This window comes from Aythya fuligula, chromosome Z, assembly GCF_009819795.1.
Source record: "Aythya fuligula isolate bAytFul2 chromosome Z, bAytFul2.pri, whole genome shotgun sequence".
NCBI classification, from domain to species: domain Eukaryota; kingdom Metazoa; phylum Chordata; class Aves; order Anseriformes; family Anatidae; genus Aythya; species Aythya fuligula.
Genome location: NC_045593.1, coordinates 45,232,227 through 45,253,178, shown reverse-complemented (window position 1 = coordinate 45,253,178; position 20,952 = coordinate 45,232,227). Strand labels below are relative to the sequence as shown.

At 36.8% G+C, this 20,952-nt stretch overlaps 1 protein-coding gene across 8 annotated transcripts in view; it reads right to left on the bottom strand.

Moving 5' to 3' along the window:
* AOPEP (aminopeptidase O (putative)) overlaps window positions 1–20,952 on the bottom strand; it is a 198,918-nt gene that overhangs the window by 104,939 nt on the left and 73,027 nt on the right. For all 8 annotated transcript variants that reach the window (XR_004254378.1, XR_004254377.1, XR_004254381.1 and 5 more), the window contains 4 exons: window positions 14,197–14,386; window positions 12,139–12,245; window positions 6,263–6,365; window positions 6,036–6,143 (listed from right to left, as the gene is read on the bottom strand). Coding sequence is in view for 2 of the 8 variants with exons in the window: in XM_032206693.1 (XP_032062584.1) it covers window positions 6,036–6,143; window positions 6,263–6,365; window positions 12,139–12,245; window positions 14,197–14,386 (508 nt within the window). In the remaining 6 variants the exon portion in view is untranslated. The remainder of the gene's footprint in view (window positions 1–6,035; window positions 6,144–6,262; window positions 6,366–12,138; window positions 12,246–14,196; window positions 14,387–20,952) is intronic.

Below are 20,952 nucleotides of genomic sequence, written 5' to 3'. Positions count from 1 at the left end.
AACTCTGGGCTGCTGCTGACCAGATCAAATCTGGATACACACTGTGCACTGAGATCAAGGAGGTTTCCTTGCACCATTAACGCACATAGCACGTCTGGGTCAAAGGCAAAGAAGAGTGGAGACCCAATGAAGAAGGTCAAGGGATATGACTCTGAGAACACTGGGCATGAAGGCTACCTGAAGCAGTAACAAGGCAGATACAAATTTAGAAGACCTTTAATTCCATAACTAAAGATGCTATATGATTAATGCAGTTCTTGTACTGAGCAATTAACCAGCATGTTTTCACTGTGAACTGTTTTGAAGCACCACACAGCTACCCATCTCTGATCACACATGTTGATATTATATACAGAACACTGAATATTAAATAGACAAAAGCACAAATCTAGATATTGTAGCTATTTCAGGTGGTATCAGCCTCTTGAAGTCCTTTCCTCCACATTTCTCTTATTGACTTTACCATCTTTGTAGTACAGGGGTCGTGTCAAGACACCTAAGAGCAAACACAAGCTCATTTGGGGACCAGATAAATTGGAAAAAGTATGTTGATTTTTACTTAACTCAGTGAACAAAGTTTTGGCATTCCTCCTTCCCTTACTGATGCAAAAGTTCAAAGTAAAGCCCAGAAAGGGAAGTAGAGAAATCCAAGCTTGTACACGCTTTCTGCTAACACTTTGACTCTAGAGCCTAAGCTGTCTCGAACTCATTAAAAATGTTTCCATTTCTTCAGAAGTTACACAAATTCTCACTGTCCACTAAAAATACTGAATATACCACTGCCTAAAATATTGAAAGAAACACAGATTCCTTCTATTTAACATGTATAAACATTAAGAACATATATATATGTCAATGGAAAAGATGAAGAATTAAATGTTATATATCAACAGTTCTACCTACAGCTCTTAATCATTCTTACAACGTCTCTTTAAGACTATCCAGCAGAAAATCATATGTAAGATGTATTTGATTGTTTATTTAAATTACATCCACCTAAATCAAGCAAAAGCTGGAGCTGTGATTCAGCAGGCACGACTTTTGAAATGCTCCCTTGCCAGTTTGCTCTGATCACAATTCAAGAATTTTTTTTCCAGTAAAATGATATTGCTTAACAAACTATCAAGCAGTTTTAAGCTTGAAGGATGCTAAATGGAAGCTAAGCAAATACAAAAACTTTAGGTCAGCAGAGGTGGGAGACTACTACAGCAGAAACGGAAATGTAAAAAGATATTCCACAGCAGGTGACCGAAGTTTGAGACTTAGTAAGTTCAGCAACAATGGGAAGAACTTGTGTACTGTATCATAAAGGGTCATGGCATTTTCAGACATACGGATCTTTTCCCTGACAGAAAACAATTCTACTTGTAAAACTTAGTGCTCCTTTTAAGATCTTCACGCTTGAGACAAGAGGTACAAAAATATGCTTGGATTTTTATATACATTTTATATAAATATATTTTTATATAAATATTTTTTATATATTTATAATTGTTTTATATACATTTTGTTGGACATTACATGTGTGACACATTAGCACACTTTTTCTTCTTTCATCTGCATTAGACATGATTATAAAACTTGTGAGCTCCTCTTAGTTTCACTCCTCTCTGCTATGTTCTCCAGCTTCAGTATCCCTACTTCATTATGATCTCTTTATCCTTTAAAATACAAAGTTTATTAATTATGGAAACAGTATTTCAGAAAAAATAGGATGTTTTCTCACCAAAAAAAAGCATTGCACTATGTTACGCATTTTTTTTAACCCAGTCATACTGACACTTCAAGAAAAATACCTCACAGATTCCTTCTTTCAAGATACTTGTACCTCAAATGAAGATATAGCCTAAAGCTAAATAGATTTTATGTATTAACGAAATATATTGTCAAAATGTGCAGTGCAACGAACTGATTCGTAAATTAATCAGCTGCCATATAAATTAACAATTTAAACACAGGCAATCTGAAGTTAAAATGTCTGAGCTTGTAAAGTGATTTTATTTCCTTATCTTTGTTAAGACTTAAAATCCACACCAAGCCCACAGATGTCAACAGTTGTTCACTCAGGCTTACAGGTCAGCAAGCATGGAACAGCTGAAGCCAAACTGCAAAGATAAAAGTTTAACTAAAAGAATTATGTAAATGTTCTAGGGGTTGAAACACCAAAATACACACAGACTGCATGCTTAGGGTTCCAGTTCTAGTTAAAGCAAATAGACAGTTGTATGGCTATTTGTGTGTGCAGACACCAATTTTTGGTGTAACAGGATTATAATGATATTTACATGTGTAAATGGGTGTGCAGGAACATGTTGATGAAGGTATATGCACTGAGCCTGGATCCATACATCTGTCTTTACTATTCTCAAGTATAACATAAATTAAGATTTTTTGCAGTGCTGTCTTTTTAACTGTCATTTTACAAGAGCAAATTGTAGCTCTGTCAGATTGGGTGAACACTTCAGACCATAGGCTATTATTACAGCAGATAGAACTACATGAAAATGAAAGCCTGCAAACAATTCAGTTCCCAAGGTGTTCTTGTTTCAATATCAGACTGAACAACATCTTTAACTGCATTAAGAATATCAGCAGCTTGCCCTCCTTTCTATTTATTTATAGTCAGGGAACACTACATTCATTATTTTAAAAAGTTCTTTCAAAGCAGCTACTAAGTGAATACTCCCAGAGAAAGGAAAATGGAAGATTTTGGTTTTTTTAAATCCTTCTCAAAGATTCCAGACTTGTTTTACTTGTCTGTTGATAACTCAACTAAAATAAACAAAAATTACTATTAAGAACATACTGAGCATGTAATCAAAATGAAGGAAAAAAGAAAACTGATTAATGTTTCACATCTGAAGTCATTTCCTTGCACCTGCAGTTCTCATCTAGGAAAAATACTACAAACACCACTGAAAACAAGACTGGTATTCAGAATGTGGGCAATTATTTTCACTGTTTTTACTTTCCTTCTTTCCCACAATTCCTAAAGCTGGGAACCTTTACAATTACTTTGGACAAGGTGAAGGTACAACACTCTGATATTTAAACTTGCCACTCACACCTCTATTTATTTTAAATCTTTTATTCATTTAAACCCCGACAGCATGTTTGTTCAAGAAGGAACTTGAATAATAAACTTTGTACTAACTTGACTTCATTGCTTCTGCATTTTCAGTTCCTGCTGTGATTGTTTATCTCCCTATACCAGATACCAACATAAATATAATCTTTAATATTTCTTACAGAGAAAGTAAATACATTTGCAGTTGAATCTAGATCTATCTCGCTTGTGTTTTTTACCATAGTGACCGAAAAACAGGATGATGTCAAAATTCAGTCTTGCCCTGCTCTAACACTTGCCGACGCTGTAGATTGACTCTTCCAATTAGCTTCAGTAGGGACTGGATTTGGGCTGCTAGGTAGGCTACAAGGTAAAGGCACAAAAAGCATTACCAAGGCCTTGTGACCTCTTTATACATGACTCATGAACAGGCATCTAGGAACGTTCAAGGCTCTTGCTAAGAATATTTACTGTACACAACCAGTATACTTTGGTAGTATTGTATACAGTAAAAGTTACACTTCTTCACCAAATAAATCCCTTCAAATGATGGAAAGCATCTGTTTCTGACCTACATACGTAGCTGCGCACATATTGCACACATTCAAATAAAAAGTAGCCTAAGAAACCTGAAATAAAAGCTTGAAAAAAAAAAAAAAAAAGAATAAAAAAAAGGTTTCTATCCAACAGCCCCAGATGAAAAGGTTTCTATCCAACAGCTCCAGACGGTGGTTTCTCAGTGTGGAAGCAGCATGTAGTATCTTAGTTTATGAGACTAGACTTAGATAAACTTTATATTGACATTTTTTAGCAGAGTGCTGGACAGAAGGAGAAGTCTCTAGTTGATGGTTAGTTCCATTGCAATGCAACCTAGCTACCATGACTCACAGCATATTGTGCTGGGACGTTTTGCAGCATTTACAGCCTGCTGACACAACTCATCTCATGTCAACCAGGAGACTGATCTAAGAGCAACAAGATAGCTTTTTCTCACAAAAATCCCAGCACCAGAATACAACCAGAATAAAACACTAGGCTGCCTCTGGCTTTTGGCAGTTTCATGATATCTGTAATTTTCCAAAAGTTTTCAACTGTGTAATAGCTGAAGCTCATATTTATGATTTCAGACACCATAATGGGGACAAGGCTAGTAGAGTCACTAGCATTTTCCACTCTATGCCAAGCACAACTGGTCTGGGTCTGGGTAACATGGTACAGGAAACAGCTGCAGCAGTGGAAACATTAACACCCTCAGCACTGCAAATATTCTTCCACGGGGCAGAGATATAGCAGTAGAGCTTCTGTGCCTACATTTTGTGTGACTTGGCATATGAAAGAATCCACAGGTCAGCGAGTTATTTTTAAAGACACATAGGCACGGATGGCCCCTTCAGAGTGATACCAGGCACACTGAGCAAGGAATTACTACCCTGGAAGAGATAGGAATGTCCTAGTCTCCATTCACTCAAGATCAGAGACCTCTTTCTATGTGTTGCAAGGAAACATTTATTTGTAATATTGACTGGTTTCAGAAATTCATTCATGGCGCTCCTGTCCTCTTTTTCCCTGCTCCCCACTCTCATCACATTGCTCTCAGAGTTATGCCAACTATTTGTCACGTTGTGGCTTTTGTTCCAGTCCCATTTTTAGCTGCGTTGAATTTAGTGAACTGGTTCACACACTCCACGAATGGTTGTGCTCGCAGCATTACCAAAGCAACAAGCTGCTGTGCTGACTTCATCACCAATGACACGATTCCTACAACTTTGGGTTTGGAGACCTATTCCTCCTCTCCTTTCTCAAAACAAAACACTGGAAGACAAGACCATCTCTCTTTTAATGCTATAGCATGGGTTACAGAACTCTTTCAGAAAAGCCTGGGGGAGATTAATTTCTATGTATAATCCCAGATAGGTTTTCTACCTAACTGATGCTACAATATTCTGTTGTATGTCTTGCTCAATCTTTCCTTTTAAAGCTGATCTACGTTGTATGACATAATTACATACCATTTATGTCAGAGAGAGAACAAGCTAAGTCTGTAGTTCAAGTGATTAATATATGCACTTGGACTTTGAGAGGGCAGATTCTGATTCCTAATCCAATGTTATTTTTTTTAAATCTTGCCTTTACCAATCCAGAAAGAAATCCTATTCTAGGAGAATCCTCTTCTAGAAGAATAATTGTTCTTAAGAATAGGCTGCCACTGCATGTTATCACTGTCAGAAAAACTCTATTGAAAGAAAGAAGCTGTGCATCTTAAATATCCCTTGTGGATTTATGCTTTGGTAATAAAAGAAAAGAATACTGTTTTAGAAAGCGTGGGAGAACGGAGCATGATGAGGAAACCTTTAAAGATGCTGTGACAAGACTGTTATAACAGTGGGTGCAATGCCATACAGTGATGGGGACACAGATTTTGTGGGAAGGATGCAGTCCTCGTAAGAACTACCATGAAAATAAAAGAATTGAATGAAGCTGCATGCAGAGAGGAAGGAAATAAAGTCAGAAAATAACATGCACACAGTTACTATTTATAGAGATTTTCAGTTACATTCCTACTCTGTGTTTCTTCTCTGTCAGAAACAGAGTTATCTGGTAAAAGACTGAATGATCACAGCCAAAGTCCAGAAGCTAAAATAGTACAGGAGACAATTACGGGAGAGTAGATGTCCTGTGCTTGAGAACATCAGTACCTATGAACATGACCTTCCCAAGTATCAAGCTGATGGTTTAAAAAAAAAAAAAAAAAATCAATTACTTATATTATCTGATACTATCAGGGTATCAGATTTATGGATCACCCTGAAAAAAGCTATTGCCTCCTAGTAGGTAGAAATTTCATCAATATTGATAAGCAACAATTTCCTTTGTCTTTCCACCACAACCAGTAGCAGTCATTTAGACAGTCAAGCAGAAAATGTAGGTCATTTGTTTTTTCAAAGAGTAGCAACGCTAAACACAGTACCTGAGAAAGGACAAGCTGTCCATGGAACTTATAGACAAATTTTCGTAAAGATGCAAGGTATGAAGCCCCTCCTATTCTCCTTGCCAGAGACCGCAAAAGGAAGTAACCCTGCAAGAAATTAAGCCAGAAACAAACAGGATGACATGAATTTGCTGATATCTAGAAAGAAAAAAGTCTTTGTAATATTAGTAAAGCAATCTCAATAAAAATCAGCTTACAACACTCACCTTCAAATAGTGAACCTGCATGAAGATTTTTTCTGCTTTAAGACCATGCTTGACAATGGAGGCACCAGACTCACTCACTTCTCCTGTGCTCTCCTTGTTAGGCCTAAAATGGTAACAGGCTAATGAAGTCTTGGATAAGTAAGTAAAGAAATAACTCATACACCACATGTTCTTATAGCTGAAGCACTGTGAACGTCATAGTAACTCATGAGAAGTTCAGCTGGGGTAAAAATGAAGGCCATCACCAAGCTGGTATACTCTCTTCACTGCCAGCATGACATCATGTTGCATGCTTTCCTACAGTGTACAGGGAAAGTATGAACAAACAGAAAAATATAAAATATGTTTTGAACAAAAGGGAAGGGAAGAAAGGATATTGCAATAATTATTTTCAACTACAGATTCTCTTCTTCTTCCTGAATGTTGGCTTAACAGCTTAAACAGCTATACTTGCAAAAATAAGCTTTTTCATTTGCATGTAATACAGTGCAGAAGAAACCGTGTTCTGGCTTTCATTTTGCTGTTTGGTGTTGGAAGAAAAGCTTTGAAATTTTAAAAGAGGAGGCCTTACAAACACACACACACATTTGGGGTTTTTAAACAAGTATAGAACAAACCTACTTCTTCACTGTCTGATTTTAAAATGCAATATAGTATCTGGTGTGCCAGAAGTTTACGCTAGTAAAGTTTTGAGGGCTCCTAGACTCTTAGAAGCATAAACTAAGATTAAAGAGAAGCTATGAATACATTGCTTCTTCCATCCAGAAAACATGCCAGCTAACAGTGGTTTGAGAATAGATGCCTGTCTTTGCAGCCTACCCCGTGACTGAAAACAACATCTCCAAGTCTTCTTGTGGATTTTGAAGGGCCAGCCTTAGAAACCAAACATATTTTCCCGCAGTTCAATAGAACAGGGGCAACACAAACCACAGCAGTTCAGGCTTCTTCAAACCACATCGTCCACACACTTCTCATGAGCCAGTTCCAGTGATCAAATTTCTTTCAGGGCCACATCTGCTTTGAGAAAAACATTCTTCCTTTTTTTTTTTGTGTCTGTGTAATAGTTTCTTAGTGCAGTTTTCCCAGTAATAAGAAAGAGTGCTAAGCCATTTTTCCTCTTCAAGTGCTTTGTTCAGAACCTGTACACATCAAATTCCCTACACACATTAAAGTCACAGATAAAAGTTAACTGGTTGAAATAAAAAAGTAAATGCAGCTTCATTTTTTTCATTGCTCCTAACACAGTCCTTTACAATGCAATATTTTTTGTTTTCTATCAAGGGAGATTTTCCTTCAACATTGAAGGATGGAGATGAATAACTGACGTCCCACGGCAACTCCAGCTCTTCAAGACAAGATAACCATTGCAGACCCACTGCAGAGGAGAGGAGATGCACCTATCTGCCATTTGGATCACTCTCCTGAATGTAAGGCCTGCTGGAATTTCATATGCAACTTTTCATTTTTCACTGCATATACAGAAAGACAGCCAAAATGCTTCTTCCTTCTCTCATAATAAATAGTCCAGTGTATAGATTTTGAAAACCAGAGCTTGAGCACAAGCTACAGGATTCACACTAAACCGATGTAACTCCCATAATCAGAGTTATTCTAAATTAAGCAACAGCATCCCGAGGGAAGTGGTCACAGCACCAAACCTGCCAGCGTTCAATAAGTGTTTGGATAATGCTCTCAGACATAAGGTCTGATTTTTGGGTGGTCCTGTATGGAGCCAGGAGCTGGACTTAATGATCCTTGTGGGTCCCATCTAACTTGGGATATTCTACTATTCTGTGTTTCTTTCTTTCCTCTTCCAACTTTGTGTCTGTGTAAATCCTAGTAGGTGACTAGAAAGCCATCTCTCTTCTGGATGTTGCAACTCAGGAAATTCCTGTTGCCAAGGATATATATATATATATATCCTAGACAATGTCTGCAAAAGTGTGTGAATATTCAGAAAGGCACCCTGTTCTGTAGTGTCAGTACTTCAGCACACTAATTTAAAGCAACACTGAGTATATTTACAACACATTGAAGGTACGGAGACTGAAAGTTTGTTACACTGACCTACAAAACCTGGCATCTAACCTAGTAGATTCAGCTAGGCATAATGACTAAGGCAAGCTGATTCAAGCTATTCAATCTGCTACCTGGCAGATTTTTGATACTGGCAGTATATCTAATGAAGCAAAAGATGCTGCTTTTGCCTGCCAGGCAGAAAACTACATTATACAAAGTAAAATTACAAATCACTTGGATGGTAATTAAATGGTCTGATGTGATCATGAAAAGGTATGCAGAGACTATGAGAGACAGTCTAAAAGGCACATTTCCTATCAGATTATTGATAAAATAAAACACCTATAGAGGAGGCACAGAGCATTGTTTCAGGAGGAAAACAGGTAAGGTCACTGACTTGACTCAAGTGGAACTCAGAGACAAATACAGAATTAGATGTCAACACTGGTTTGTCTTCATTAAAGATCTCAAGCTGAAGTTCAGTCACAAGGACCAGGACAAGAAACAATCTCAACACAAGTGTTTGGTGTCACTGAATAGAATGGACTACTCAAGTCTTCCTTGTTTTCAAATAAGATGACAGTGTTGTCATTGATGCTGGCCACTAAAATGAGTGCCAAGACATACTTTGTAGGTGCTTTTATCATTCAGGCTTCCTTCAAACTCTGTGAGAAAACACACATGATTTTGTCTGATATTATGTCTTTATGATACGAGCACTACATTTCAATGTCATAATCTATTTCTTCAATACTAAGATATGCTGGTTCAGCCTTTCAGACCTGCTGCCTACTGAAAAGACACTAACCTATTTCTTTCACAACTAGCTTCAGTTTTTCAACAGCTCTAGCATCCAAGATGCTACTATAACGTATTATCAAATATTCATAATAAGAATAATAATCACCATCATAAGCTGATAATCATCATAATAAGCTGATGATCAGTTTGCTGAGTGGCTTTCACCTCATGTGAATAGCTATTCATTTCCTTGATCAAGAGTTAATATGATCAACTGTCAAATTTTGAGCAAGGTTTTCCTGCTGTCAGAAGAAAGCACAGAAAATCATAGAGCTAGCAGGGAACAAAAGAAACAGGTGAAGAATAAGCTTATGCTAAGGAAGTGTGCTGGCTGGTTTCTGTATTCCTGACAGAATTGGCAGGAAGGGACAGCTATCATTTACTTTTAATATCCTTTCATAAAATCACAAGCCTGAACCAGCACAAGCCTCAATACACATTCAAAACCTCATGCAATTCAAATACTCCGAATTTTCTCTCTTATAGACCAACACTGGAAAGCACACATATATTTTCAGGTGAAAAAACAAAACAGTAAATATGTAAAGAGCAAATATATTCAAGTCCATGCTACAAAAACAGTAAAAATATTTATATCTGAATTGAAAACAGAGGAAAGTCCTTAAATGCAACCACAGGAAACTAACGAAATTACGCAGGAACTGACAGAATCCCAAACTGGCAATATGATCCTCTCCTAAAGTGCATAGTTGTGGCATACTTTTCAGAAAAGAAATGACTTGTCATTCTTTTGTATTAGGATTGAGAATACCACCACTATGTAAAACGTAAGCAGCATGCTTATTACAGAGACTTTTGACTACTAATTGTGTAAGTCAATTGAAAACTTAAGTTTCAAATTCAAGATCACAGAATCATAGAATAGTTTGGATTGGAAGGGACCCTTAACAATCATCCAGTTCTGCTCCCCTGCTGTGGGCAGGGACACTTTCCACTAGACCACGAAAGCCCCATCCAGCCTGGCTTTGAACACCTCCAAGGATGGGGCATCCACAGCTTCACTGGGCAACCTGTTCCACTGCCTCACCTCATAGCAAAGATTTTCTTCCTAATATCTAATCTAAATTTCCAATTTTTTAGTTAAAAAACATTACGCCTTGCCCTATCACTGTAACCCATGTCAAAGAGTCCCTCCCCATCTCTCCTGTAGGCCCCCTTTGGGTAGTGGAAGGCTGCTACAAGGTCACCTCAGAGCCTTCTCTGCTCCAAACTGAACTTCCCCAACTCCCTCAGCCTGTTTTCACAGGAGAGGTGCTTCAGCCCTCTGATCATCCTCTTGACCCTCCTCTGGATCTGCTTTAATAAGTCCATGTCCTTCTTATGCTGGGGGTCCCAGAGCTGAATGCAGTGCTCCAGGTGGGGTCTCATGAGAGTGGGTTAGAGAGCAAGAATCACCTTCCTGGACCTCCTAGATAAATAGTTACTTCCTGAATTTCAAACTCATATCTTGACCCTTAGAAAAATAATTTAAAAAATTTACAACACATATACATTTTATTAAAAGTAACAACTACATAATTAACACAAAAGAAGATAAACATGATTCCATGATGTTGAAAATGGAAAACATACATCCAGATAAGTGTCATATCACAAGAACCAATGTTCATAAAAATAATTTATTTTAAAGCAAATAAAGCAATAAAAAACAGACCGTCAGTCAATAGTTACATTTCTAGCAGCTGTACGGCAGCTAGTGATAAGGCTGACTTTTGAATTTATAGCTATCATCAAATTGCTCACTGACTGCTTACAAGTATGATACACAATTCATTAATAAACATGAATTAGAGCAGATCAATGAAAGGCTACAGTTATGCAAAGTTGGTTACTTTTTTTAAGATGGCATGAGGCCACTGAGTGGAATTTCTGTGTTGCCAAACAGTGTCCAATGCCCAAATGCAAAAGGCTTTTAGGTCTGAATGGAAAAGCAAAAAAGAAGGGAAGACCTTAAAATGAAAGAAATGGCTTCAGTCTTCCAAAAACATGCAGAAGATGATTATAAAAATATGGGGGCCAGTTTGTTTTTCAGTTCCAGTTTGTGAAGAAAAAGATGAAATCTACATAGTGTGAAATGATCAAGATTTAAAATTAGTATTAGTAAACAATTCTTAACTGTTAGCACCAAAACAGCTTAGCTGTGTAAACTTCTCATTCGGAGGTCCCTAAGAACCTGTTGGAAAATACCTGCTTAGGATTATCTGTATATATTGCCTGTATGTGAGGATAGGAGACTACATAATCTCTTGATTTACCTCTGTGATTTGGTCAATGTATGCCTAAATTGAGTTCAGATTAGTAAATGTGATTTTCCTGGTCAAAGACTGTGGAGAGACAATCAGTGGAGATGTTAGGCAGCCACTCTAGACACTTCAAGATAAAAGACTATGGCAAACTCCCAAGACACCAATCAGAACAGCCCAGATGATTAAATCATTAGCAAAGCAGGAATCCTTTCATGATCTAATATCTTCAGCAACGTGAGAAGAAGCCTTCAGCTTAGCATCTGGTACCTAAAGACCAAAATCTTGTTTAAATAGCATTAGTCATTTCCAAAGAGAAAGCAGATTTATACTGTTTATTATGCATTTTCCTTTGTTTTTTAAAGCTTCATTCACCTTGGCAGTTAGGTGCTACACTCTTGTATGTGCTTGTCTTCAACCACACAATATGAATCTGTTACAGCTTCAAACAGTGAACTTTGTTCAGGAAATGGTCTCTTTTATTTCTTCCCTCCCCTGAATAGAGGCTCTTGTAAACTGCTTAGAGACATTTAATATCAGGCTAAATCCCATCCTTTTGGAAAGCTTTCTATAACAAACAGAAAAGCAATTGCATTATATAGAAGATGAATAACCTACTCAATTTAAGTTGACTTCTCTTTTTTCTTCAGAAGGAAATAAGGAAATGCAGTAACTTAATTAGAAGATTTGGATGTATGTCCTCTGAAGGGAGAAAATGTTAGAAAACGGGATTGGGGTGGAGAGGGAGGGGGAGAACATGCAAAAGTGAAGATTACAGTGCTGTAGCTTTACCTTAAAACTTGCAGCTCTTCTTCAGAATTCTGCACCTCATCTCTGAGCCGTCGCCAGCGAAGTAAAGCTTTCAATTCCTGCTGTGCTTTTTCTTCATCATGTGACAGCTGCTTAGTGTACGAAAAACACAGATCATTGATTGCCATTTCACAAGAGACAACAATAATTTTCAGAGAGAAACACGTTTTGTTTTCCTTTAATGTGCAGGCAATGCAAGAAACAGTATAAACACCTGTGTTAAAAAATATAGTCACACCTCATGCTCTAAGAGTTAACAGCAGCACTATGAAAAACAGAAGCCTCACTGGGTACATCAAATCAATAGTTGGTTAAATATTTCTGTCTGAGGATAGAGCAAGGCATGTTGCTTTCCCTTTAGTGACTGGCTGCAGGTGAACTGAACATACCGTACAGATACCTCGCTTATCGGTTCTGATTGCATCTTTACTTTTCCCAGCCTTGAAAGCAAAGAGTTGCTCTATGTCCTGACTTCACCCCTCTTCCCTACTACTTCTGCCACCCTGGTGAAAGCTCCCTGTTGCATTTTCCCACATTAACACAGCATAAAGAGATGCATGCTTATGAAATAAATGCTAGATTGTCAGCTTACAAATCAACAACTAATTTACACTTTTTGTTACAAAAAAGGACAGGAAATGGGAGAAGCTAAAAGCAGCTAATGTTCTCCTGCATTACACCAGTATTCAGTCACAACATGAATTATTGTCACGCAGCAAAGAATTCACCGATAATCCTCCAATTCTAGGATTACACAACACCAAAACTACTCAATAATTATAAAAAGAAAAAAAAAAAAAAAGATTTTCTGATCTTTTAAAGTAACCGTGAATAATCACCCTGTTTTGCTGCTCACTGCTTTCTATTCAGCTATATGGAAGGATGCCTACTACAATGAAAATGCTTTCCAATGACTCACACAAGTATAACAGGATTAATACAGGATTAATATGGGCAGCCCACAGTAGAGGAGTGATGCTCAATGTAAGAGCAGAAACGAATTTTTAGGACCAGAATGGAAAAGCAAAGTGTTTGGATAGCCTTCACCTCTTTCTCATTGCAGAAGCATGGTAAGTGAGAAGGAATTCTCTTTTGTTCAATGCTAGAAATATGCCTGATACGTAATAAAACGGAGGCTCAGAAGAGCTCGCGATGTCAGATCCCAGTCCCACCTGCTCTTCCAAAGATGGAGCTCTGCAAACTCTAACAGCAGTCAGAGACTAACTGACACCAGCACAAGAAGAAATCACAAACACACGAAATGCTTGAAATAGCAGAGGTATGACAAAAATAAGAGTCGAATCAGAAAACCGCTTTACTAGGTGACATGCAATTTATGAGCTTTTCACTTTAAGAAGGGCAATGATTTCTAAGCCTCTGACAAGATGGTAGCTCTTGCTAGACACTGTAAGACATAAAAAAGTATAAGCGTTGGCACTGTAATTCATTTTGTTTTAAGGCTTGCCATTTGGCTATACACGGACCAAAGGCAAACCATTTACATCAGGTAACTGAAATATTACAATATTCAGTAAGATGCTGCTAATTACTCCACTTTCAGGAACACGATGTAAGTGGAGAGAATGCAGAGCACCTGTTTGATAGCTGAACAGTATTATTTAAGTCGTGTATTTGTGGGAAAGTAATCATTGACAAGCAGATGTTTCCATTCCTATTTGCACTAACCTTTACCTCTGTAAAGATCAGTGTTCATTGTGGAAAGAAAGAATTAAAAAACAAATTAGCATGCAAATTCCAATATATTTTTTTTAAACTTAGTCTCATAACACGAGGTTTTATTTATATCTAATTTTGATTGTATATATCATATATATTATACATTATATATTATATTTAATATATTATATAATTGTATAATATATTTTATATATTATATTATGCATGTTGTATATATAATATATAGTATAATATTTTATTTTTATTTTTATATATATATATATATATATATATATATATATATATATATGTAATTTTGGTTTCCACATGATTCAGTTGAGAAGTGACACATCATCACCTTACCTGTTGTGCCCTAGCCCAAAATACGTCTTCTAAGAAAGTGGCAAATCCTTCACTTATCCACTCTTCGGTCCAATCACGAGCCCCAATGGCCAGTCCAAACCAAGCATGAGCAATTTCATGGCACAGACGTGTTCCACAGAGATGGTGCCCCCCAGGTAATACACTCTGTGACAGGAAGATGATGTGTGGGCTGTACAATGGGAATGAAGGACAAAATACATTATAGACCTGTTGTAACGCACATTCTATGACCATAATAATATATAGGCTTTATTAGCCTTGTCAGCCTGTTATTACTATATGCATGCTAGGTCATGACAAATGGTTTATAGTTCAGGCATTTTTAGGAGTCGGGTTGTGCTTTATCATATGTTGGCAGATAATTAAATTAAAATTCTGCCAAGCACTTGTTTTGTGTTCAACTGTCAAACAGCTATTGCCTTTAGAAAGTAACTTAAACCAAAGTTTTATATTTTTCAAATTACAAGACTGATTTATTTCAACAGAAGCATTTATACATAAGCCACAATAATAAAAGATGAGCAGGTGTGAATACGGGTAGTACGTATTTATCAGTTAAATGATCAAAGCTGGAAATAAATAAAGCAGAAACGTTTTATAAAGAAAACAAATCACTACCCAGAAGAACAAGATAATGTATAGTAGAGCTCATGTGCTCATTACAACTTAAAACAAGTTAAAAAGATACCAACTGATGATAAGTGGTGATGGTTTGCACAAATGCAGTGGAAGGAGAGCACCCTTCACAGAAGTGAAAAGAAGCCTTAGATGCCCACTAAATGTCTCATTTTCACTACAGGAGAAAACAACACAATCTGTATCAACTCTGCTTTGCAGTCAAGTACTAAAAGAAGAAATCTGGGACAAAAAACCTGCTATGCATACTTGCCCTGCTATGGAAAACACACTGAACTGCAAGTTTCTGCAGTTCCCAGCTCTTGTTCTGCTGTAAGGCAGTTTCTGTTATGCTTACAGATGTTGTAGACGTTAATGTCTTAAAAGTTACATAATTTTACGCCTGGGAAAAAAAGAGTAGGAGAACTAAGACCTCTGTGACTAACATAGAAGGGATTAAAGGGGCATGGTGCTACTAATGGGACCTGCAAGGACACAAACCACCAACACCATCTGCAGAGTATTCCTGCACTAACCCTAGGCATCCATAATCTCCTTTTCAACTGTTTTCTCAGTTCCAGTCAGTTAGAAAGGAAATAAAGAACAATGGTAATACCTTCAAGACCACAGGTCTTTAAAATTAAGTCTAGCTTTCCGAGCGTGGGAGGGGAGCGCATGGCCTTAAGACATTTCCAAGAGTCAAATATTATTCGTCAGCGTTCCATAGAGCATCCCCACCCACCCTACCCTTCCGCTGGAGATGTTATAACACCCACAGTTTTCTTGCAACTGGTTAAGTATCTGGAACTGAGAACGTAAAATATGACACACTCTTAAGTAGAAAAACATACTCAGTAACCATCTCCTTGTAGAATAATAATAGTAATAGTAATAGTAAATATAATCCAGCAAAACAAGTTGATTTCTTACATTATTTCTTGCAATGCCAAATGATTGAAATGTAAGTACCAATAGAGGAATCAAGTCACAAAGAACACATCAAGAAAAAAAATGCAGCTCTAGAAATCTTAGCCAAAAGCAATTCCGATTGAGAGAAGTAAAGGAGAGAGAAGGGAAGAGTGAGCACAGAAGCTGCAGAACATGATGAGCCTTTTATTACAAACCCCTACTGAGAAGAATAACTGCAGCTTTGGGGGCACCACTTTGGTCAGTGGTAAGTAAATGACCCCTAACTGTGGCATGTGTACAGTGCTACAAAGAAAAAATGCAGAAATGGACCAAGTAAATAACATTCCGGACATACTGCTGGTTGTGCTTTGGCCATTTATTTCAGCAAAATACAAGTAATTTCATGCCTTATAAACAATCTCACAGAACGCTGTGTACTTTAAGACTACTGTAGGTATACATATAATAAAAGTAAAGATTCTAGTTCCTTCTCTTTCCAATTAAATAATAGAAATGCCACAATCAGAAAATCTTCTCCTTTACAAAAGGATTAAAAAGCACTTTAGGGAGAAAAAGGAACATGAGTTAAATTTTGGGCAAGGAATATGAATACAACTTTCTACAAGGTCAAAAATAAGATTATGTGCAGCAGCAGGATTTCGTTTTAGAGTCTCAGTACAGCCAACAACTTCCTTTCCCAAGAACACCTTAAATAATCCCTTTATTCCGTTTTCCCTTAACAAACAACTAAACGTCCAACTCAGAGCTTCATACAGCAGCAGATACCACTACAGAGCAGTGCAAAGTTCCCATTTATGTTAAGAATAATTTTCTCAAAGACTGAACGTGCTTTTATACTATGTCCAGCACCTACTAGTTTGGGGAGAAATTTGATTCTATGTATTATGTTAAAATACAGATTCTCTGTTTCCAATACATGTTTGAATTCCAGAAGCTCTGCTCCACCTTTACTCATCTCACCTAAATCCCTAAGTCTATTTTTTTAACATGTGGGATGTACAACATCATTCATTGTTACTATTAGTGGTGTTGCTCAAAAATTCAGTAATTCAAGAAAGTGGCCATGTGAAAATTAAGATAATTTGGATGATGATTAAATTGCAATAATTATATATATATATACATATATATATATTATATATAATGAAATATATATACATATATATTTTTAAACCAGAATAGGAATTTGAACCTCATACCATCCATCTGATTTACTAGAAATGAATTATAATGCTTGATATCTGTTGCTTTCACTGGAATTAAAAAGGAAATAAATCTGTGTATGCACTAGGAAGGGACAAAGGTGATTCAGCTCCACAATTATATCAAGACCTGACAAGGTATGCCCAGCCTTTATATGACTCGAGCTGGTGTCTTTTCAAGTCTGGCCCAAGTTTCTAAAGCAGGCCAGAACAGGTTAGCTCGATGCAGTAAGGAAGGTGGGAAACCTCTCCCAGTTTAAAAAAAAAAAAAAAAGGAAAGAAAGAAAGAAAAAGAAAAACCCCACCAGTCCTTCCCAGGAAGCTGGAGAATTTCCCAATGGCTCTTACAGAAAAATAGAAGTTAATGACTTGTTTTCAACAAGTATACACTTGGTTATACTTTTAAAGCAAAAGGTTATTATTCTGACCAGAATTACACCCTTATAACTTAGATCTTTGTACAGAAAGAAGGAACAAGCTCTTTATCCAAGTAAAACTACAGTTAAGGGAAATATCAACTCTGTAACTATGGTATGAAGGGAAGCATATGAAGGAAAATATGAACTCCAAAGGGAAAGAATTTTTTGGTTGGAAAGGCCAAGGGGTCCTTGTGTTCTAATCATCTGAATCCACTCAAGTAGATGTTCTTAATAAATGTTCTCTGTAACAAATAAAAGGTTTCCAATGAGTCCTAGAGCTCTGAGCAGTAATATGACCAGTTTAGAAGCCAAGTTTCTGAAAGCAATTTTGCAAAACTTCTTCTCCAGCCTTATGACTTGATGCAGGTGCTGCTTTGCACAGAGGCTGCAGCAGTGTGCTATTTTTGGCTGCTCACACATAATCAGACAAGAGACACATAGCATAAGCTCAAGCCAAATGTACGTGCAAGAACTTAAGTACACATTTAAGCTAGGAACATGAAGCACATTTCTAACAGGCTTGTTCCACTCCTTTTGAAGGAGAACTTTTTCCCCCTAAGCATACGGGGATTTGCAGATACGTTTCCTTATGTACTTTCTGAAACAACAGAGCTGAGACACAAATTATGCTTCTGGAGTCAAAAGTAGCACCCCAAACCACTATTACAGAAGTAAATTATAACGTAAAATACTTCTCATGTCTTGATAACACTCCACGTGTTGTTTATGTTTTCCTATTCATAAAAAGGAAGTCAGATAGTAAATGGGTTAAAGAGTTATTTTACTTCTAGAAAATTCCCATGTAAAAGGGAGCAGGGAAAATACCTCAGAAATATGTTCATAGGAACATGCTAACATTGAGACATACATTTCAGGATTACTGAAATTCAGAAAGTTAGACAAGTAAATGACAGCTCTTTATAAACATCTTATGCAAACTCTCAACAGTTGCCTTCAACCTACATTACTGAAGTGATACAGAGAACAGTATTATCATATTGCCTCCAATATCTACATCAGACTTTGAATGTTAGCTTACTTTATCTTTGAGGACACTTGTGTCATTGGAAGCAGGCACAAGAACGTGCCACATCCAATTACTTACCTCTGTAATCTCCAGCAATCTGGTATATGTTACATTTCAGTACTGAGAGAACTAAAGAGATGAACAGCCCTTTTTGATCTCCCAAGTTTACTGTATGCCAGAAGCTGAAACATACATACAATGAAGTTGTAGAGACAAGAATCTTGTAGTTATAAAACTCAAAATTGCACCAGAAATATTGGAAACTTTGTAATGACATTTTCCCTCCCTATAATCACACTGGGAAACAAACCACCAAGTGAATGGAAGTGACAGATGACAGTCACTCCAGAGCAGATGAACAACTTCTTGTTCCATAAATCCTGCAGTAATACAGCGTTCTTGTAGGCAACAGGGAGCTCTCATGTGTTGGAAGGAGGATGATATCAGACAATCTCTAAGTACAGAGAATCTAGCCTCTGCTTACTGATCAGAAAACTGGGCAGCAGCTGCTCCATGAATTGTCAATTACTTTAGTTTTGCTTATTTTGTAATACCAAACCAGATTAGTCACACACACTAATAATAATAATAATAATAATAATAATAATAATAATAATAATAATAATAATAATAATAATAATAATAATAATCTGGGTTTGTAACAACTCTTGATACTTCTCATATCTGCATTCTAAATTATGCTAAATGAACAGCCTCGAAGTAAAAACTTATATAGTAACACAGTACTGATCCCACATGACTGTGACATACACCACATTTCACAACTTTTATTTTAATTAAAATATCCTTGGAATTACAAATCAACTATGGATTTGACTCGTTGATTTTTATTCACAGAGGAAATTTTATAAGTTTTCCTCAGAAATCAGAATAGCTCTGGAATTTCATGACTGACAAAAATGAAATAAAACACACTGAAAACCTTGCCAAGCATTGACAAATGGTACTTTCTTATGCCAGGACCTCCTCATTTTGCAATTGCAAAAGGACCAATCATCCTGACCTGAACAAAAAGGGACACAGGATTTAAATGCTTCAAAAAATAAACAGAAAATTCCATGCACCCACAGTTAACACTAATCTGCCAACATAAAGGTAAACTGTATCAACCCATCTAATAATAATTCAATTCTCTTAACTTTTTGTTCACAAATGAATAGATATGTATTATCCTGTCATGCAGCAGCAAGCATTTCCAATCACAACTTGCTTGAAACGTTATGTGAGTAAAAGGTCACGCTATTAAAAATGAATCTCCACTATTCTGATTTTTTTTTTAAATAATGAAGATGTAAAAAAAGTCAAGAAACAAACCAACCTGTAAAAATGTATTTTTTCATTTAAAATTAGATCAAAAATAACTAACCATATGCAGTGTGATACCACACATTAGTGTCTTTGAAGACCATAGGACAGTCGATCTAAAAGGGGGGTTCTCATTTCATATTTCTACCCTACGGAACTTCAAGTAGAAAATGCAGAGCTGTACCTACTAAACCAAGATGTTTATCCAGCTGGCTTACAAGGTGCACATCAAGCAGACAAGAAATACATTTAGAGGATTTAATTTTTACTCCAGTCTTGCCAAAAATCGCCCTTACTCTTTTCTATTTTTTTCTAAACCATGCTCCGTTCTGAATTTCTAGCATTCTTCTGGGGCTCAGCTCCAGAAGAACTGTCCTCTATAATCCAACCAAAATATATAGTATTAAAATGATAGAGTGAAAATATTGCTTCCAACAGAAGGGTTACAGGAATTTCCCTAGATAGAGCTCTTGAGATCAGAACACACCACAAAATAAACAATTCATTAATAATGCAACTAATTTACTTAAATAATGCTGTCTCATCATCTGTCTAATCCACGGAGCACACACATTGACATCACTAAGACAAAAACTTTAATTGTGATTTTACAGAAATTCATAAGACAAAACAACTTATACATGATTGATACCATGCAGTCATAGCTTATTAATAAATCCTATCTGCTTCACGTTTCCTGACCTTGGACTTTCCCCCAAGAGGGAAAGAAAGGACATATTTCACATGTAGGTGTCTGTCTGATAAATGCCTCTGAACCAAGCAGTGCCGGTGCACTAACCTGAGTTTGTAACAAGCTCATCAGGAACTGGAGCTGACAAGATCAACCATCAGTCAACCCAAGTAAGAAACAGAGTTAAGGAGTTATTCTCCATTTGACCTCTGATATTCCCCAGGATGCCTAACAGCAGCTCTAGTTCACATCATTTCATCTTACGCATCCTTCAGATATGAAGAACTTGCAGTGCTTGTTTGGAGCTCTTTAGATTTCACTTCCTGATGTCTTACATAAGCCTAACAATATCTATACATTTAGACTTTTCTACTCCCAGGATTTGCGGCATGAAGCAAATTGCCTGCTGTTGTACGGAAAGAAAAACAAACATAGAAAATTATAGGGGAAAATAGAAGGAATTACAGTTTCAAAACCTTCTACTGCCCATCAAGATTTTTCATTATTATTTGTTTGAAACCTCCC